The sequence below is a fragment of the Colobus angolensis genome, unplaced genomic scaffold, assembly GCF_000951035.1.
Source record: "Colobus angolensis palliatus isolate OR3802 unplaced genomic scaffold, Cang.pa_1.0 Scaffold10, whole genome shotgun sequence".
Classification (NCBI taxonomy): Eukaryota; Metazoa; Chordata; class Mammalia; order Primates; family Cercopithecidae; genus Colobus; species Colobus angolensis.
The window spans coordinates 22,521,228-22,537,291 of NW_012110919.1; the positions used below are offsets into that span (position 1 = coordinate 22,521,228).

A 16,064-nucleotide genomic window follows, 5' to 3' on the forward strand; every position below is an offset into this window, starting at 1 on the left:
AGCAACAGACTAATACGAGAGTTTAGAGCAAGGCACCAGCAACAGAGGGAGCCTAAAATGATATTAATCACAGCAGCAATAATTAATACATATTCATGTGCCTACCCTGGGCCAGATCTGGGGAGCTCCTAGATAACTAAAATAGGCTCCTTCTCTCAGGGGGGTCACCGGGGTGAGAAGACCACCCGTGACTGCACAAGATGACATTTTCCCACAGCAGCAAGTCCTGCTCGGCAAGTGAGGTGCTCAGAGTCAGGAGCCAGGGAGGATCTGCAAAGAGACTGCAGCGAGCAGGCAGGGGATCGGGGTGGCTATTTTGTACCTGGGGGACAGCATTGGGCACCAAGAACAGCGTGGGCATTGGCACAGAGAACCCAGGCTCCGGGGCATGTGAGTCATTTTGCTGGGATAGAGGTGAGCTTGGAGTGGTCGGTGGGTGTCAGATCAGACAAGGCCCCAAGGCCACTGCATGGAGTTTGGACTTTTCCCCGAGGCTCAGAGTAAGGATTTGGGGTGTTTAATTCTAAAAGCTACGGGAAGCCATTGAAGGGCATAAGCTGGGGACAGTAGTGACAGGATCCACTTACCTTTTGCAAAGAAGTCTCAGGCCACCATGGAGAGGAGGGTTGTGGGGGTAAGAACAGAGTCGGTGGCTGGGCGCAGTGGCTTACGCCTGTAATACCAGCACTTGGGAGGCCTTGGCAAGTGGATCACTTGAGGTCAGGAGTTCGAGACTAGGCTGGACAACATGGCAAAACCCCGTCTCTACTAAAAATATAAAAACTAGCGGGGTGTGGTGGTGCATGCCTATAATCCCAGCTGCTCTGCAGGCTGAGGCAGGCGAATCACTTGAACCTGGGAGGTGGAGGTTACAGTGAGCCAAAATCATGCCACTGCACTCCAGCCTGGGCGACGGAGCGAGACTTCATCTCAAAAAAAAAAAAAAAAAAAAAGAACTGAGTGGGAGAGACAGGGAGGAGCTGCAGTCATCGGCCTTGGCACCAGGACTTCCCGGGTGTGGGCCAGCAAGGGACCTTTCAAAGTAGATTTGTGTCTCTGGAGGGAGGCCACCGAGGCTGCTGTGAGCTGCCTTGCCGGCATTTCTCCTTTCCATCCCATATCTTGATGCTCGGAAACTGTGGAGGCCCAGTTGACAATATGGTGACATGTTAACAGTGGGGAATGGCCAGAGGGGACCTATGCCCCCAGCCCCACAGCAGCTCGGACAGGAGCAGGGAGCCGACGTCACCTGCCTCTCTCTAGCAGGGACTCACTTTGGTCTCCTGTTTCCCTTTTTCTTTGTGAGTTCAGAGGAGGAAGACAGTGAGCCACGCTGGAGGGACTTGGCCTCGGCTGGCACAAGCTGGGTATTCATTTATTCACGCACTTAGCAGCCGCCCATGGGGCTCACGCCTGGTGCAGGGGGAAGGGGGAGCACCGCAGACTGCCTTCTCCCCTCGGGGAGTCCCCAGCCAGGGATGGCCAGAAGTGCAGCACATAGAACCAGCCTGAGAAGAGCTGTCCCTGAGTAGGAGCCAGGAGGCCTCTGGAGTGAGGACAGGTGTCAATATAGCCTGGAAGGCCAAGGAAGCCTCCTGGAGGAGGCCGCCTACATCATATGCTCAGTGAAGGCAGGAGCTGGGTTGCCCCGTTCAACACAGGATCCCAAATGCTCAGCAGTGCGGAAGGAAGTGACTTGGAAGCTCAGACCTGAAGGGCGACCAGGTCCTGCCCCAGCAGAGGTGGAGGAAATGGCCTGGCCAAAGGCTCGGAGGTGGGCTTTGTGCAAATCAGTGTTCAGAGTGCCTGGGACCTCCAGCTGATCAGGGCGTGGCAAGAGCTGAAGCTGGAGGCCAGAGGCAGTGCTGCATTTTGGGGTCTAGGCCTCTGAGCTCATAAAAATAGCTCGCTGCTTTCTTAAACCGTTATGTGGTTTCTCTTCTTCCTTCATTCCTTGCCAAGCCCGGAAAGCCAGGTTGGGTCACTGCTGGGAGATACGAGGTGAGACTCGGGTTTGCAGGCAGGTCAAGTTGTGGGGAAGTGGGGGTGGCCCTCTATTTGTTGGGGGCAGACCTGCCATTTGAAAACTACCTTCCTCATGTGTAGCCCTCACATGGGAGAACAGGATTGGACCTGCAGGAATCCTGGCTGGGGTGAGACAGAGTCTCAGGGGAAGTTGGGGGATGTCTCTGCCAGATTTGGGGCTCCCAGTGTCTCTGATCACCTATCGAGTTTATCGGACGCCAAAACTAGGACCCGCACGGATGGTGTAAAATCAGACCCAGGCAGCCTGGTCAGCGCCCATCATGCAGAGTGACCCTCTGTCCCCTCCATGCCCAGCGAGGCCGATGGGCAGCTAGGAGGCGAGGTACCGTCTGGCTCGATCGAGAGCCAAAGAGGTAATGCTAATGTCTTTTAAAATTAGAATGAAAATGTTTATTGCAGAGCAGAACCTGCGTCAGCTCAGAGTCCTGTGGGAAGGGAACGGCTTTATCACAGCCTTTCGCTTTTATTTTTGCACATTCGCTTTTTATTTGCCGGTGGTGCTGCTGACAGGCCCTCAGAGCAGGGCTGTGTCTGGACACTTCTGGGAGCCTGGACGGCTCCGGAGAGGAGGCAGGAGCTGCCCAGGGTGAGTGTGAGGACCCGCGGAGGGTTGAGAGGACTCGGGGGATGTGAGAGCAGGAGCCTGTGACTGTGTGTATGTGTGTGTGTGTCCTTGTGTCTGTGTGTGTCCTTGTGCCCCTTTGTGTGTCCAGCCCGATGTAAGCGTGGCCTGTGTGGCCCTCCATGTGTCTTTCTCTGTGCGTGTGGTGGCTGTGAGAGCCGTCCATACGTGAGATTGAGTGTGGATCTCTGCCTATCTCTGTGTGTGCACTCGTGAGTTGTGTGTGGGTCTGTGTGTCTTCGGAGGTGGCCATGGGTGTGGCTGGGTGTAGGTCTTGGCCCTCTGTGTCTTTCTGTTTGTGTGGATGTGTGTATCTTAAGGAGACACGTGGGTGTGTGACTGGTGGGTCTGTGTGGGCGCAGACACCCATGTGTGCAAGTCAGAGGGGTATGCGTGTGTGTGTAAGCATGAGTGTACACACACAAGTGTGTGAATTGTATGCATTTGAACATGTGAGCTTGCATGGAGGAGGGTGTCACGTGGCAGAGTGAGTTGTGTGCATGTATTTTGCATGTGTGTGCTACATATGAGAGCGTGTCAACTGAGCCCACGTTGCACAGGAGGGTGTGAGTGCTCATGTGCTGGACACCTGTGTGAGTATGTATGTGAACACGTGTTGCATGTGAGCACATGTGTGGGGCACTTCTATCTTTCTTGGGGGAGCACCCAGCAGAGCCCTCCCTAGGCAGCACAGCCTGCCACCAAGGAGGTCACTGCAGACTCCTAGCCTCTTGCCTCGGCCCCAGCTCCAGTCAGAGCCTGGAAACCCTCCCCGGTCCCTCTGAGGGCTGTGGCCATTTTTAACCCACCCTTTTCCGACCAAGATGGTTTTGTCAAGAATTGCCTTCTGTAGCTTGGGCTATAAAAACAATGGGTGTTTTGTTTTTGGAAGGGGTGTTGCTTTCTAAATATCAAGGATTCTGTGATATGAATGCGCTTTTTCAAGGTGCACTCACCCCTCGTGATGAGGACCCCTGGGTGGCAGTGAGTCAGTCTGGCCTGGGGGAGGCTGGTGCCCCAGGATTGGTTTCTGGGATGCACCTTCCAGGAAGGCTGCCCTGAGCTGGTTGGTAAGGGACTCTGGCCATAGCTCTGGAGATTGTCAGGGTCCCCCAGATGGCCACACCACAGCAGCCCTGCACCCTGCCACCTGCAGGGTGTGACCCCCTACAGCCACTTCTCCAGGCTAGAAAACCCATGCCTTGCAGGGAACCTGGTGGCTTTCGGGCTTCTCCACAAAGCCACAGAGCCAGAGGAATCTCCTTTTGATCTCTGTCCCTGTCCGGTTCACTGTCCCTTCACTGGGATTTGTCATGTTGTGGTATCGCCCTCTGCAGATCTGGGTGGCTGGGTGGGTGAGTGGGTAGGGGGAGTCACATCTTACAAAATAGAAACCAGGTACTCTGCAGAATAAAAGATGGTCGTGCCAGTGCCAGATGCATATCTGGAGCCTGGCTTCGAATGCCATGTGGCCTTGGGCATGTTGCTGAGCTTCGCTGAGCTTTAGTCTTCCCACCTGTAAAATGAGAGTCATAACAGTGCCAGGCTCAGGGCTGTCTCTTACTTGTTCCCTTGGGGTCTTTCTGGAACATGGCAGACTTCCGTGGGCCAGATTGGTTCAGTGTGTCCTAGCTATGTGTGATATCAGGCAGGTCACTTTATCTGTGCCTCAGTTTCCTTACCTGCAAAATCGGGCTAAATACAGTACCGACTACATGGGGATGTTGTGAGAGTTAAATTTCTTACTTTACATAAAAGGTTATAGTAAGTACTATAGAGCAGGAGCTATTACTGTTATTTCTGGAACACCTGAACTCAGATTAAAACATCCCATCGGCACACAATATCCTCTTTTTTTTAAAATCACACGATGTGTAACCCACTCTTTCTGCAGCCTTGCCCACTGCGTGCTGCTGTCAGGCAGCTGCTGTGTGCCAGGCATCTGGCTGGGCATGCCCGAGGCATCGTGGTATGGGTTATGGGGTGGGTGTCCTGCGTGGGTGGGCCGCGCCAAATGCTGTGCCTGTCTCTCCTCCAACGCTCTGGCGAGGCAGGCAGGGACTCAGGTTAAATCACCCTGGGCAGCAGCCAGGAAGGAAGCCACCTGGCAGCTCTCCCTCCGAGGGTGGATCTAGCAAGCTCAGGCTTGTGGTGGCTGTGGGCAGCCGAGACTGTTTTGTGCACTTGTCCAAAGCCGACTGACATCTGAGCATTGGTGGCAGACAGCTGAGAAGAGAGTGGCATGAGATTTCCCTTGAGCCTGGCACCACACTGTGCCCTGAGCCCACCCCACCTTAAACCATTAATCACGGACCTTAAATCATTAAACCTTAAATCACGGACATGTTGATGATGAAATACTCAGGCTGGCTCAGTGAGGCCCTCTGCCTGGGCCAGGCCGTGTGCTGAAACAGCTTGCATGTATGATCTCATCTAGTCTTCGTAGAAACCCCTTAAAGTAAATCCTTATTCCTATTTTATGAGGAGAAAGCTGAGGCTTGGAGACATTTTGGAGTCTTCCAAATCTGTGTAGAAGTCCTAGTTCTTCCAGTAGCTAAGTGACTTCAGGGCAGCTCCTTAACCTTTCTGAGCCTCTGTTTACCCACTTGGTAGCAGGCTGCAAAGGTTCAGTGAGACAGTGTAGCTAAAACATTTAGCTTGGCAGTTTGCATAGTAAGTGATCCAAAAAAAAAGGGGCTGTTATTGTTATTACTATTGTTACAATTTTATCTTTTTGCAAGGTGATATTCCTTGCCAGTGTAACGGGGATACCAACAAGATTTGAAGTGGATGCCTTGATGTCTACAGAAAGGGTTTTTTTTTTTTTTAGGAGAAAACCTTTTATTTTTATTATTAGCAACAGATAAGTTTGTAAGTTTCCTGCCTAGAGGGGACACTCCTCTTACTTTGACGGTCTTATTGGATGGGGGTAAAGCTTCTTCTGTTTCATGTATTTTCGCCTCTGGACCCAAACCTCACTCATTTGGATGCTTTGAGCAAAAGGTCTGGTGTATAGTAGATGCTCAATCAATGCTTGTTTGATGGGTGGACGAGCGGTGCACCATGCTCACTGTGGCTAACAGGTGATTGGGTTCGGGAACGACCTGGCAGTTTCCCATGAACAGGGCGCCTGATGGAAGCATCTTCCCTTTGCAGAGTTGTTCCTGGGTGCTGGGAACATCCCTTGGAGTCAGTCACTTAACTGTGAGTGTGATGGCCAGAGATAAAGGAGCTGGCAGGAAACTGAGGTGCTATCTCTCAACTCGAAGACCAGGGAATAGGTTAAAGGCAGTGAATATGACCTTGACAGACAGGCATACATCAACTGTGAGGGAAACTTCATTCATTCATTCATTCATTCATTCATTCAATGAATATTTCTGTGCTCAGTGCTGGGATGCAAGGAGATTCCCTGTTGGGGCCAAGTGAAAGAAGAGAACTGGTTGATGCATGAATCTCAGACTTTTCAGGGACTTTGTCACACTTGGGGACGATTTGGGGCCACTGTCTGCTATAACAGGCAGGACTCTTAAGGTTCTATCTGAGAGAAACTTATTTGGAGTCCACTTAAACAAAAGAAGATTTTTATTGGCTCATGTGACCTGAAAGGGTAAGGTGTCTCGCTTCAGGCATGACTGTATCCAGCTGCTCAAATGACGTTATCTCATCCTACTCAGATCCTGGCTCAGCTTTTCCCCTGTATGGGTGGGCTTTGTTCTGAGCCGGGATTCTCCCCTGGTAGCTCTGTTTCACCATCTTGGCAACTCCCAGGGAAAGAAAGCAGCTCTTTCCTAGGCTTTAGCAAATGTCCCGGGATTCCTCCTGATTGGACCAACTTGGATCCATGCATTTGCCCGAGCTGTTCTGACCACCTGGAATGTCTTTCTTCTACCTAACCCTCACCTATTTGTGCTTTGAGTCCTGCGTAAGCGCCACGGCTACTATTAAGTGCCTCTTCTCTTTCTGTATTGTTGTCTGCATTTTCTCTCTCGGGGCACACACATCTTTTTTCCAGCATGTCCTGGCTGCACCATGTTCATGTTAGGTAGACTAGGGTCCTTCATAGGCCAGAGCTTCCTTTTTCTGCCTTTCTTTCTTCCCCCCTTACATAGTATAAAAAACAGTATCCGTGTTGAATGCATGCATGGATTTGGGGCGTTAAGGATTTAATCGAGAAGCCAAATCTCAGGATGGCTCATGGGAGGTTTGTAGGCTAACAAAGTCCAAAGAGAAGCCCAGGAATTATCTTCTGAACCCCATCATTTGCAGAGGGTTTCAAAGCCTTGGACAGTCATACTGACCAGGTGGGGAGGTGGGAAAAGGGGAAGAGCCTGATTCGGAAGCCAGGCTTCCCTGGTTCAAATCCCAGCTCTTCACCCTTCTGGCTGTGTGACACAGGGCAAGTTGCTTTACCTCTCTGTGGCCCTGGTTCCTCATCTATAAAATGAGATTATTCACACAATATATTGAAGGAAAGGACCAATGTGGCACGCAATGTGGACTGCTGGCCGTTATCTTTATTGCTGGGTTGTTTTCAGAGCTGCCAGGCTAGAAGAGGAGTTATAAAGTCCGTTCCTGGTTACCAGAGGAGGTAACAGCAGCCCGTTGAGCTTCAGAGACACCTTGCAAGTTCATGGAACACCAAGAGTCACATTGGCCCCACCTGGTGACCTTGACTCCTTTCAGGACCACCTGGGCTCGCAGCCCGCTGTGGCCCTCAGAGAATGTGGATGCTGCTTTTGAAGAAAGGACAGGGGCAGGAGGGGACCCTGTAGCTCCCATATTGGATGAATGGGGCGTGAGTCTTGGTGATTCTACCTGAAACACTCTGTTTCCCCCAGCCAGGTTTTCCCAGCTGTGCCTTGTAACCTGTTCTCCTCTAACGAGCGGTCCTTGGCTGATCTGTCCAGGGACCCGGGCTCATCGCTCTCCCCAGAATTGTCTCAGGGACCACATTGAGGATCAGGGCCCTGCTCTGGGGAGGGCCACTGCCTCGTTCCCTGGGCCGGTGTGTGACCTTCACTGGTGCTAAGATGTATGGCCCGGCTCTCCCCAGGCAGTCTTATTTATCTCTGCCTCTTCAGAAATATTTGGGGGTGATTAAAGGAAATATTATTTTAACTGTAATGAAATGGGGTTTGGGGGTTTTGGAATGATCAGCCGTGGCCTCAGGGGCCCGATGCTGGTTGATTTGATCACTGAGTTGATAGGCAATGGCTATTGATTTGTCCGCCTCCTCCCAGGAAGGGGCTGACGGAAGAGGTGACTCAGCAAAGGGGAGATGTTTTGAAATTCAGGCGAGTGCTAGTGTGGGAAGCCGGAAAGCTCTGTGTGTGTGTGTGCGCCTGCACGTGTGTGCGTGCGTGTGTGCGCGTGCGTGTGTGTGTGTGAGTGTGTGCGCGCGTGTGCGTGTGTGCATGCGTGTGTGAGTGTGCGTGTGTGTGTTCTCCCTGCCTCTCCAGGGCCTATACCGCACACCCCCTGGGAGATGGGGACTGTAGATTGCTTTCTCTCCAGCTGCCTTTCCCAGGAGTATCAGGAGAAGAGCTGGGACTTTGGAGCCACACAGACCTGGGTTTGAAGCCTGCATCTGTCACTTCCAGCTAAGTGGTAACCTTGTGCAAGTGGCTTCACCTCTCTGTGACTCAGTTTCCTCATCAGTAAACTGGGTGAACAGTAAAACCTGCTGCATGGCTGTTGAGAGCATTAATTGAGAATTTCTCTAATGGCAATTCATGGCAGCTCCAATTTCACTGATGATATTAATAATGAGTCTTTTTTTTTCTTTTTTTTTTTTGAGACAGGGTCCCTCTCTGTTGCCCAGGCTGGAGTGCAGTGGCATGATCATAGCTCACCGCAGCCTTGACCTCCTGGGCTTCAGCGATACTCCCATCTCAGCCTCTTGAGTAGCTGAGACTACAGGCATGTGCCACCACGCCAGCTAATATTTTTATTTTTAGTAGACGTGGGGTCTTACTGTGTTGCCCAGGCTGGTCTCGAACTCATGGGCTCAAGCGATCCTCCCACCTCAGTCTCTCAAGTAGCTGGAACTGTAGGCAGGTACCACCATGCCTGGCTAATTTTGTGTAAGGACAGGGTTTTGCCATGTTGCCCAGGCTGGTCTCAAACTCCTGGACTTAAACAATCCATCCACCTTGGCCTCACAAAGTGCTGGGATTACAGACATGACTGCAGCTGGAACTACAGGCAGGTGTCACCATGCCCAACCCCAGCTAATATTTTTATTTTTTAGTAGAGGTGGGGTCTTGCTATGTTGCCCAGGCTGGTCTCAAACCCCTGGACTTAAGCAATTCACTCACCTTGGCCTCCCAAAGTGCTGGGATTACAGGCATGAGCCACTGCACCCAGTCCTGGCTAATATTTTTATTTTTAGTGGAGATGGGGTCTTGCTATGTTGCCCAGGCTGGTCTCAAACTCTTGGGCTCAAGTAATCCTCTCACCTCAGCCCCAGAATGTTGGAATTACAGGCGTGCACCACCACACCTGGCCTAATAATGAGTCTTAATTGTGATAGAAATAAGAAAAGGTACCAGGTGGGTGCCAAGGAAGGGGTGATAGATTTTGACTGAGGAAATCCTGGAAGACTTCTGAGAGAAGGGCCTTGAATGATGATACTTCCAACAACATGTGACAGAAAGGAGTGGGGCAGAAAACACATTTCTGTTTCAGGAATTCATAGGTACAAAGGCAGGGAGGCACAAAATCTCTGGTGAGATGGAAGAACAGATGCTGCCTATTATGGCTGGGAGAGGAAAGAGGGACGGGGACAACCTGGGAACAGGGAGAGGCAAGAATGTAGTGGAAGAAAAGTGTTGGGCTTTGTGCAGTCAGCAGCTCAGTTGATAGGGCTGCTGGACAGGCTGTGTGCAGGCAAGGCCCACATGGTGGCAAGATTGTTGCATTTGAAATTCAGAAGCAGTGATAACACACAATGCCACCTTCCACTGGCTGGACAGTGTGTGCCAGGCATTGCGTTAACTTATACCATCTCATTGAAACCTCTATTCCCATTTTACAGGTGAGGAAACTGAGGCTCTTTATAATATCTACAGGTGCACCCAAATGTACAGTTTTTGGTGACAGTGGGCCATGTCCCTTTGAATCACACCCAAGGTCTGCCAAGACTCCCCGGTGGCCTTCCTGCTCTGTGGCTAAGCCCACAGGCCCCTCACACAGCCTGCCCACCTGGTATGCACCTGGAGTCCTTGAGCTCCTGTAAGTTTCTCCTTTGCAGGAACTTTTTTGACATCTGACTGGGGCGCATCCATTCTTTTCTTCAGGATTTCCTGCCTAATCTAATCAGGCAAAGATGTCATGTACATGTCACTTATAATTCTTTTCTCCGTGTTCCCAGCTAAGTTCTTCTGTTGCCTCAGGGAGTTCCGGGAGCTGCAGGTTTCACCTAGGGAGGGCCCAGTGCTGCAGTTCCCGCCGTATTTATTCTGTTCTTGCTGGCTCTGGGAAGTTGGGAGTATTGGGATATGTGCCCCGGCAGGCAGGATGCCCGTCCTCTAGACGAGGGAGCAGAGGGTGCAGGGAATGGAAAGGTCTGGGATGGGGCTTGTAAGTTACAGTGAGAAAACAAATGCCTGAAAACTTAACATTCAAGAGGATGAAAAGCAAATAAATGAGAAAGGGCAGTTAGGGAAGACTTTGGGTGTAATTTATTTAAACTTTTTTTTAACTTTTCATTTTGAGATAATTTCAAAAAGATTGACAAAAAGTTACACAAAACAGTACAAAGAATTCCCCAGATTCCCTGAGTGCTAACATCCAGCCTAACCACAACACAATTACAAAGTCAGAAAAATTAACATAGCTGAAACACCATTACATAATGGACTGACCTGACTCAAATTTTGCCAAGTGTCTCACTGATGTCGTTTTTCTGGTCCAGGGTCCAGTTCTGGATCATGCATGCATGGAATTGTTATTTCCCCTTAGTCTCCCTTAATCTCAAACAGTTCTTCAGTCTTCCTTTGTCTTTCATGACCTTGACACTTTTGATGAAAACTGGCCATTTACTTGAAGAATGTCCCTTCATTTGAAAATGCGAGGTGTTTACTCCGTGCATTTTGGGCTGTAGGAGTGACGTTGTGTCCTCCATGCATTGGGTCAGGAGGCGCCACTGCTGTTAACTTTGGTCACTTGCTCAAGGTGACGACTGGTTGGATCCTCTGCTGTAAAATTATTATTTTTCCCTTTGTAACTAATAAGTACTTGTGGGGAAACATTTTGAGACAATGTAATACTCTCTGTCATCATTCTTTTGCCCAGTAATTTTAGCATGCACGGATGCTTCTTGCTTGAAACAATTATTGCTATGGTGTTTGCCAAATGGTGATTTTCTGTTTCCGTCATTACTTCTACATTTGTTAATTGAAGAGCTTTTTTCCTTCTTCCCCATTTATTTATCTATTCAATTTTTTATTTATATCAGTGTGGACTCAGATTCATATTTTAATCTGTTTCCCCTCTCTCTCTGCCGCCTCCATACCCACTGTCTCTACCCACTATCTTTTCTCTCTCTCCCCCCACCCCATCTCCTCTCTCTGTTTCCACCGATTTCCCCCCCTTCTCTTTGCCTCACTCTCCTCCCCTTCACTTTCTCTTTCTCTCATTTTTTTTTTTTTTTTTTGCAACTTTTTTTCTTGCCGAAGAAATCAGACTGTCCCGTAGAGTTTCTGTTCATTGGATTTGGCTGAATGCGTCTTCATGGTGTCATTTAATGCTCTCCTCCATTCCCTGGGTCTCCTGTAAACTAGTGGTAACCCCAGAGGCTTGATCAGATGCCAGATTGACATTTTTGGCAAGACCATGTTGCAGGTGGCTACATGCCCTTCCGGCAGAGGCACATGAGGTCTGGTGGTCTCCCTTTCGGGACATGGAGATTGATTGGTGGGTACAGGAACTGTCAGCCGGTCCGTCCATTGTCAAGTTCCCCATCAGTTTTTCATCTGCTGGGTTTCGTGACCACTGGTAATCATTGCCTGGGTCCATGAATTCATTAGGGGTTGCTAAATGTGCTTACGTTCATTCTGTCCCTCTTTCTCTTTCTTTGCTGGGCAATTTCTCCACAGAGAAACTGCCCCTCATCAATTATTTGCTTACCCTGAAGGAAAGTATGTCTATAAAAGGGAAGATAGATACTTAAATCTTTCTCTTTATTTGCTGGTTTTCAAAATAATGAGCTGGTTCCCTAACATCCTCCAAAGGTGGCCTACAAGAGTTTTTAAAAATATCACTGTAAGCCCATAGATACAGGTGTAACAGAAGTGTCTTAATCCATTTCAGTTACTGCCCTTATTTATGCTCCGATTGTCCCATCTCTGGCCTGTGGGGGCCTCTGATGCCCCTGGACTCCCCCAGTGACCTTGGATGACCTTCTTGCTTTCTGGGAGGACAAGTTGTTCCCAGCTCATTCCGTGTGTTTCCCACCTCAGCCTTGGACTCAGGCTTTGCTCCAGGGAGCCCTGCGCCAATGGTATTTAGAGACCACAGTCTGGGTGCTGAAAGAACAAATGTACAAAACATCTGTTATCACACAGGTTGGGGCATTTTTCGTAGTCCACAGTGGTAGAGTGGTGGAGAAGGGGCAAGGCAATGGCTTTGAACTTGGATCTCATCTCTTTCCTAACCCTTTTGCAGGTTAATGACCCACTGGAAACTATTAAATTACTTCTCCAGCTTCTTCATTTAGAAAGCAAGGTGGATCTCCCTCGATTTCTAACAGCTTGTTTTTGTTTGTTGGTTTGAGGTAGGGTCTCACTCTGTTGCCCAGGCTGGAGTTCAGTGGCACGATCATAGCTCACTGCATCCTCCAACTCCTAGGCTCAAGTCATCTTCCTGCCTCAATCTCCACAGTAGCTGGAACCACAGGTGCCCACCACCACACTCAACTAATTTTTTTTTTTTTTAAGTAAAGATGAGGTCTTGCTGTGTTGTCCAGGCTGGTCTCAAACTCCTAGGCTCAAGCAATCCTCCCACCTCGGCCTCCTGAAGTACTTCATCTCCAGCTTCTTAATTATCATTGGCATTTTCTTGGGGAAGATCTTTGAGGTCAGAGACGCCCCTAGACAACCAAGGCCACTTGTGGTCCACATCCCCATTTGGATGCTATATGCTTTTGTTTTGCTACTTGACATGATACAATCTAGCACTAGGGGCTTGTCACTACTGTTTGCCTCTTAGCGTCTTGGGGTTGGGGGGTGGCAGACAACAAGAGAGTTTGCTGAGGGACCTCTTCTTCTCCCATCAAATCCAGACCAGACAAACACCATATAATATCCCTTCGCCAGAGTGACTCAGATATTAATACGGGCCTCCAAGTGTTACCTCTGCTTTTATCTGAGCAGGCTGCATTCTACATTTGAGATTAAAACTCACATTTCATTTTTATATGCTGTGCTTAATCCAATAATGATTTCATGTTACAAACAGCAATAATATCTTTCAGCATAGTTAATCAGAATAGACTTAATGCTGTCACTATTTATTAACCTTTGTTGAAAAGCAAGAAGTTTCTCTCTAATCTGTGATTGTTGGTCTTGTCAGGCTCTATCAAGTGAAAAAACAGTTTTGGCATTCATTAAAACGGTGCGAATCCTGAAATGACAATTGGAGTTGGATGGTATTTGGTGCATGAAATCTTCGTTGTGTTCACCAGGATAACTGAGAAGGCTGGGGAGGCGTGAAGGGGGAACCCACACATTCAAAGGACTGAGTGTTTCATCCCCCAAGTCCCTCTTGGATAAAGAAACTGTTCTTATGAATTGGAAAGTGGGGCAGAGGATGGGATGCAGGGTGGGGGAAGGGTGAGGCCTGCTGGTGCCTCTTGCCAGAGAAACATCGTTAGTTCAAGACAATGGCTTTTGGCCAGGCACAGTGGCTCACACCTGTAATCCTAGCACTTTGGGAGGCTGAGGTGGGCAGATCACCTGAGGTCAGGACTGTGAGACCACCCTGGCCAACACAGTGAAACCCATCTCTACTAAAAATACAAAAATTATCTGGGTGTGGCGATGTGCACCTGTAATCCCAGCTGCTCAGGAGGCTGAGGCAGAAGAATCGCTTGAACCTGGGAGGCGGAAGTTGCAGTGAGGTGAGATTGCATCACTGCACTCCAGCTTGGGTGACAGAATGAGACTCTGTCTCAAAAAAAAAAGAGACAATGGCTTTGAACTTGGATCTCAGATGCCTCATCTCTTTCCCAACCCTATCCAATGCTAATGATCTACTGGGAGTCATTTATTCACTTTTACTCCTCCCCACAACTTCTTTTTCATTTAGTAAAACAAGGTTGGATCTCCTTGATCTCCAAGGCCCACATTCAGTTGGAGTCCAGTTGAAGATGTCCATCAAAGCAAAATGGCAGCCATCAGATGTCAAACTTCTACTTTAATAGAATCCTTTGGCAGCGATCTCAATTGGTAGTCCTCAAACTTTAGCATGCATAAGAATCTCCGGGAGAGATTCCCCATTCCCAGGAATTTAATAGGCCTGGGGGAACTTGAACTTCTGCGTTCCCAGGTGATGCTGACGCTGCCTAAAGCACACCACACTCTGAGTACCAAGGCTCTGTCGAATAACAAGAAAACCCACCAGTACAGTTGGCCAATTGCTGGACCTTTCTGGACTTGAATTACAGAGTTTGAGCCTTGCTAGTGGCACCAAGTCCCCTAAAGGGAAATTTGTCTTTAAAAAAAAATGAAAGCTTTCAACTTGCAGAAGCCTCTTGGAAGGGGAAACGGTTCTCCCCAGGGCTTCTCCTTTCTTTTTCCCTCAAAGAATCCACAGACATGTTTCTCAGGAAGTCCCTGTGGGGTCTTTACCTCCCAAAGGTGATTTGGAGAAAAATCTAATCCAGTAAAGAAGTCCTGATGCTGGGAGGCCTGGGCGAGATATTCTGCTAGCAAAGAAAGTGGTTGCTCAGGACTTGGGTGGGGGATCGAGGTCTATGGCCAGTTGATCTCTCCTCTCACAAGAAGGGTCGAGTGGCTCAGTGAGTTTTGCCCATGTCAATGGGGAGGTGAGCAGGTGCTGTTAATTATTTAGGAAGAATTAAGCAGTCTGGGTGGGTGGGTTTTATGCTCTGTTTGGTAATAAAGGTTGCTGTAGAAAGGAATTTTAAAATTCAGTATTCTCATTTGCCTCATATTGCAAAGAAGCTGAACCTGGGTTTGACTGGTGGGAGCATCTGGAATTAATGAACCAGCTTCTTACAGTGCAGAAATCAATGTTTGCTGCATTAATTGCACGATGCTGAAACCCCGCTTTTTATTTCTGACTCGCAGAGCTACGGCCTAAGAAATCTCTCTTAAGCGGCATTCTGGGGCTTTTGCTGTTTCCTTAATCTCTCTGGGCGTGGGGAAGGAATTGCTTCATCATGGAGGTTTGATACAGGGGGACGTGGGGGGAACTTTTGGACAAGCTGTGTGCTTTGGGGACCTAACGGGGAGGGCCTGGGAAGCCCACAGCAGGACTTGAGGATCTGGCTTCTCTTAGGTAGCCATACTCTGTCCTGACTTCCATCTCCTGAGAGTTTCCGGCTTATCAAGTTCTTTAGGTTAAAATAAGCCTTATTAAGGAAGTTCATGTTTTTCAGCTGGACAAATGTCCCCTATTTCTCCTGCATTTTATATTATAACCCTTTTGGGATGTGGACACCTTGATCCGAGGTGTAACTTGGCCAGCATTTTCCTAAGTACTGGGTCATTGGATACCACCACTGTGCTCACCCCGGCTGGGTTCAGCGTCTCTGCAGACTGAGCCTCAGTGCCTGGCACTTTGGAAAGAAGGTGACGCCTATCCAAGGAGGATAGACGTATTTGGAGGATTTGAGCCATATTTGATTTGATTTGAGTGGTATTTGGAGGAAAGCATAGGAGCTTGCCAGGGAGGGAGGAAAGTAAGGGCGTCCCAGGCAGAGGGAACAGCATGAACAAAGACCCTGAGGCCTGGAGTCCTGAAGTTAATAGAGTAGGAGTAGTGGAGGGAAGCTGGGAGGGCTAGAGAGGACCAGCTGGGGAGGAGCCTAGGAAAGTGCATCAGGCCTTGACCATCTGGCTCAGAACTTGTGATTCTCTCCAGTAGATGGTGGCGAGCCTGGCAAAGTGTCTAAGCAGGGAATGAGATGACTGGTAGAGTTTTAATTTTCATACTGTAATTTTTTTGTTTTTGTGTATACTCCATGAGCTTTGACCACAATCAGAATGTGGAACAGTTCCATCACCCCCCAGAATTTCCTTGTTGCTGCTCCTTTACACCCAGCCCTTCCCCCACCCACACACCTGACAACTGCTGATGTGTTCTCTGATCACATCGCTTTGTGTTTTTCCAAATGTCGTATAAATGGGATGATGCAATATGTGATCTT

At 49.1% G+C, this 16,064-nt stretch overlaps 1 protein-coding gene across 1 annotated transcript in view; it reads left to right on the plus strand.

Annotated features, from left to right (window-relative positions):
• The first annotated feature begins 200 nt into the window (after nt 1–200).
• CUX2 (cut-like homeobox 2) overlaps nt 201–16,064 on the plus strand; it is a 266,995-nt gene continuing 251,131 nt past the window's right edge. The window contains exons 1-5 of the mRNA XM_011937105.1: nt 201–237; nt 334–390; nt 2,107–2,153; nt 2,341–2,399; nt 2,500–2,632. Of these exons, the coding sequence (XP_011792495.1) occupies nt 201–237; nt 334–390; nt 2,107–2,153; nt 2,341–2,399; nt 2,500–2,632 (333 nt within the window). The remainder of the gene's footprint in view (nt 238–333; nt 391–2,106; nt 2,154–2,340; nt 2,400–2,499; nt 2,633–16,064) is intronic.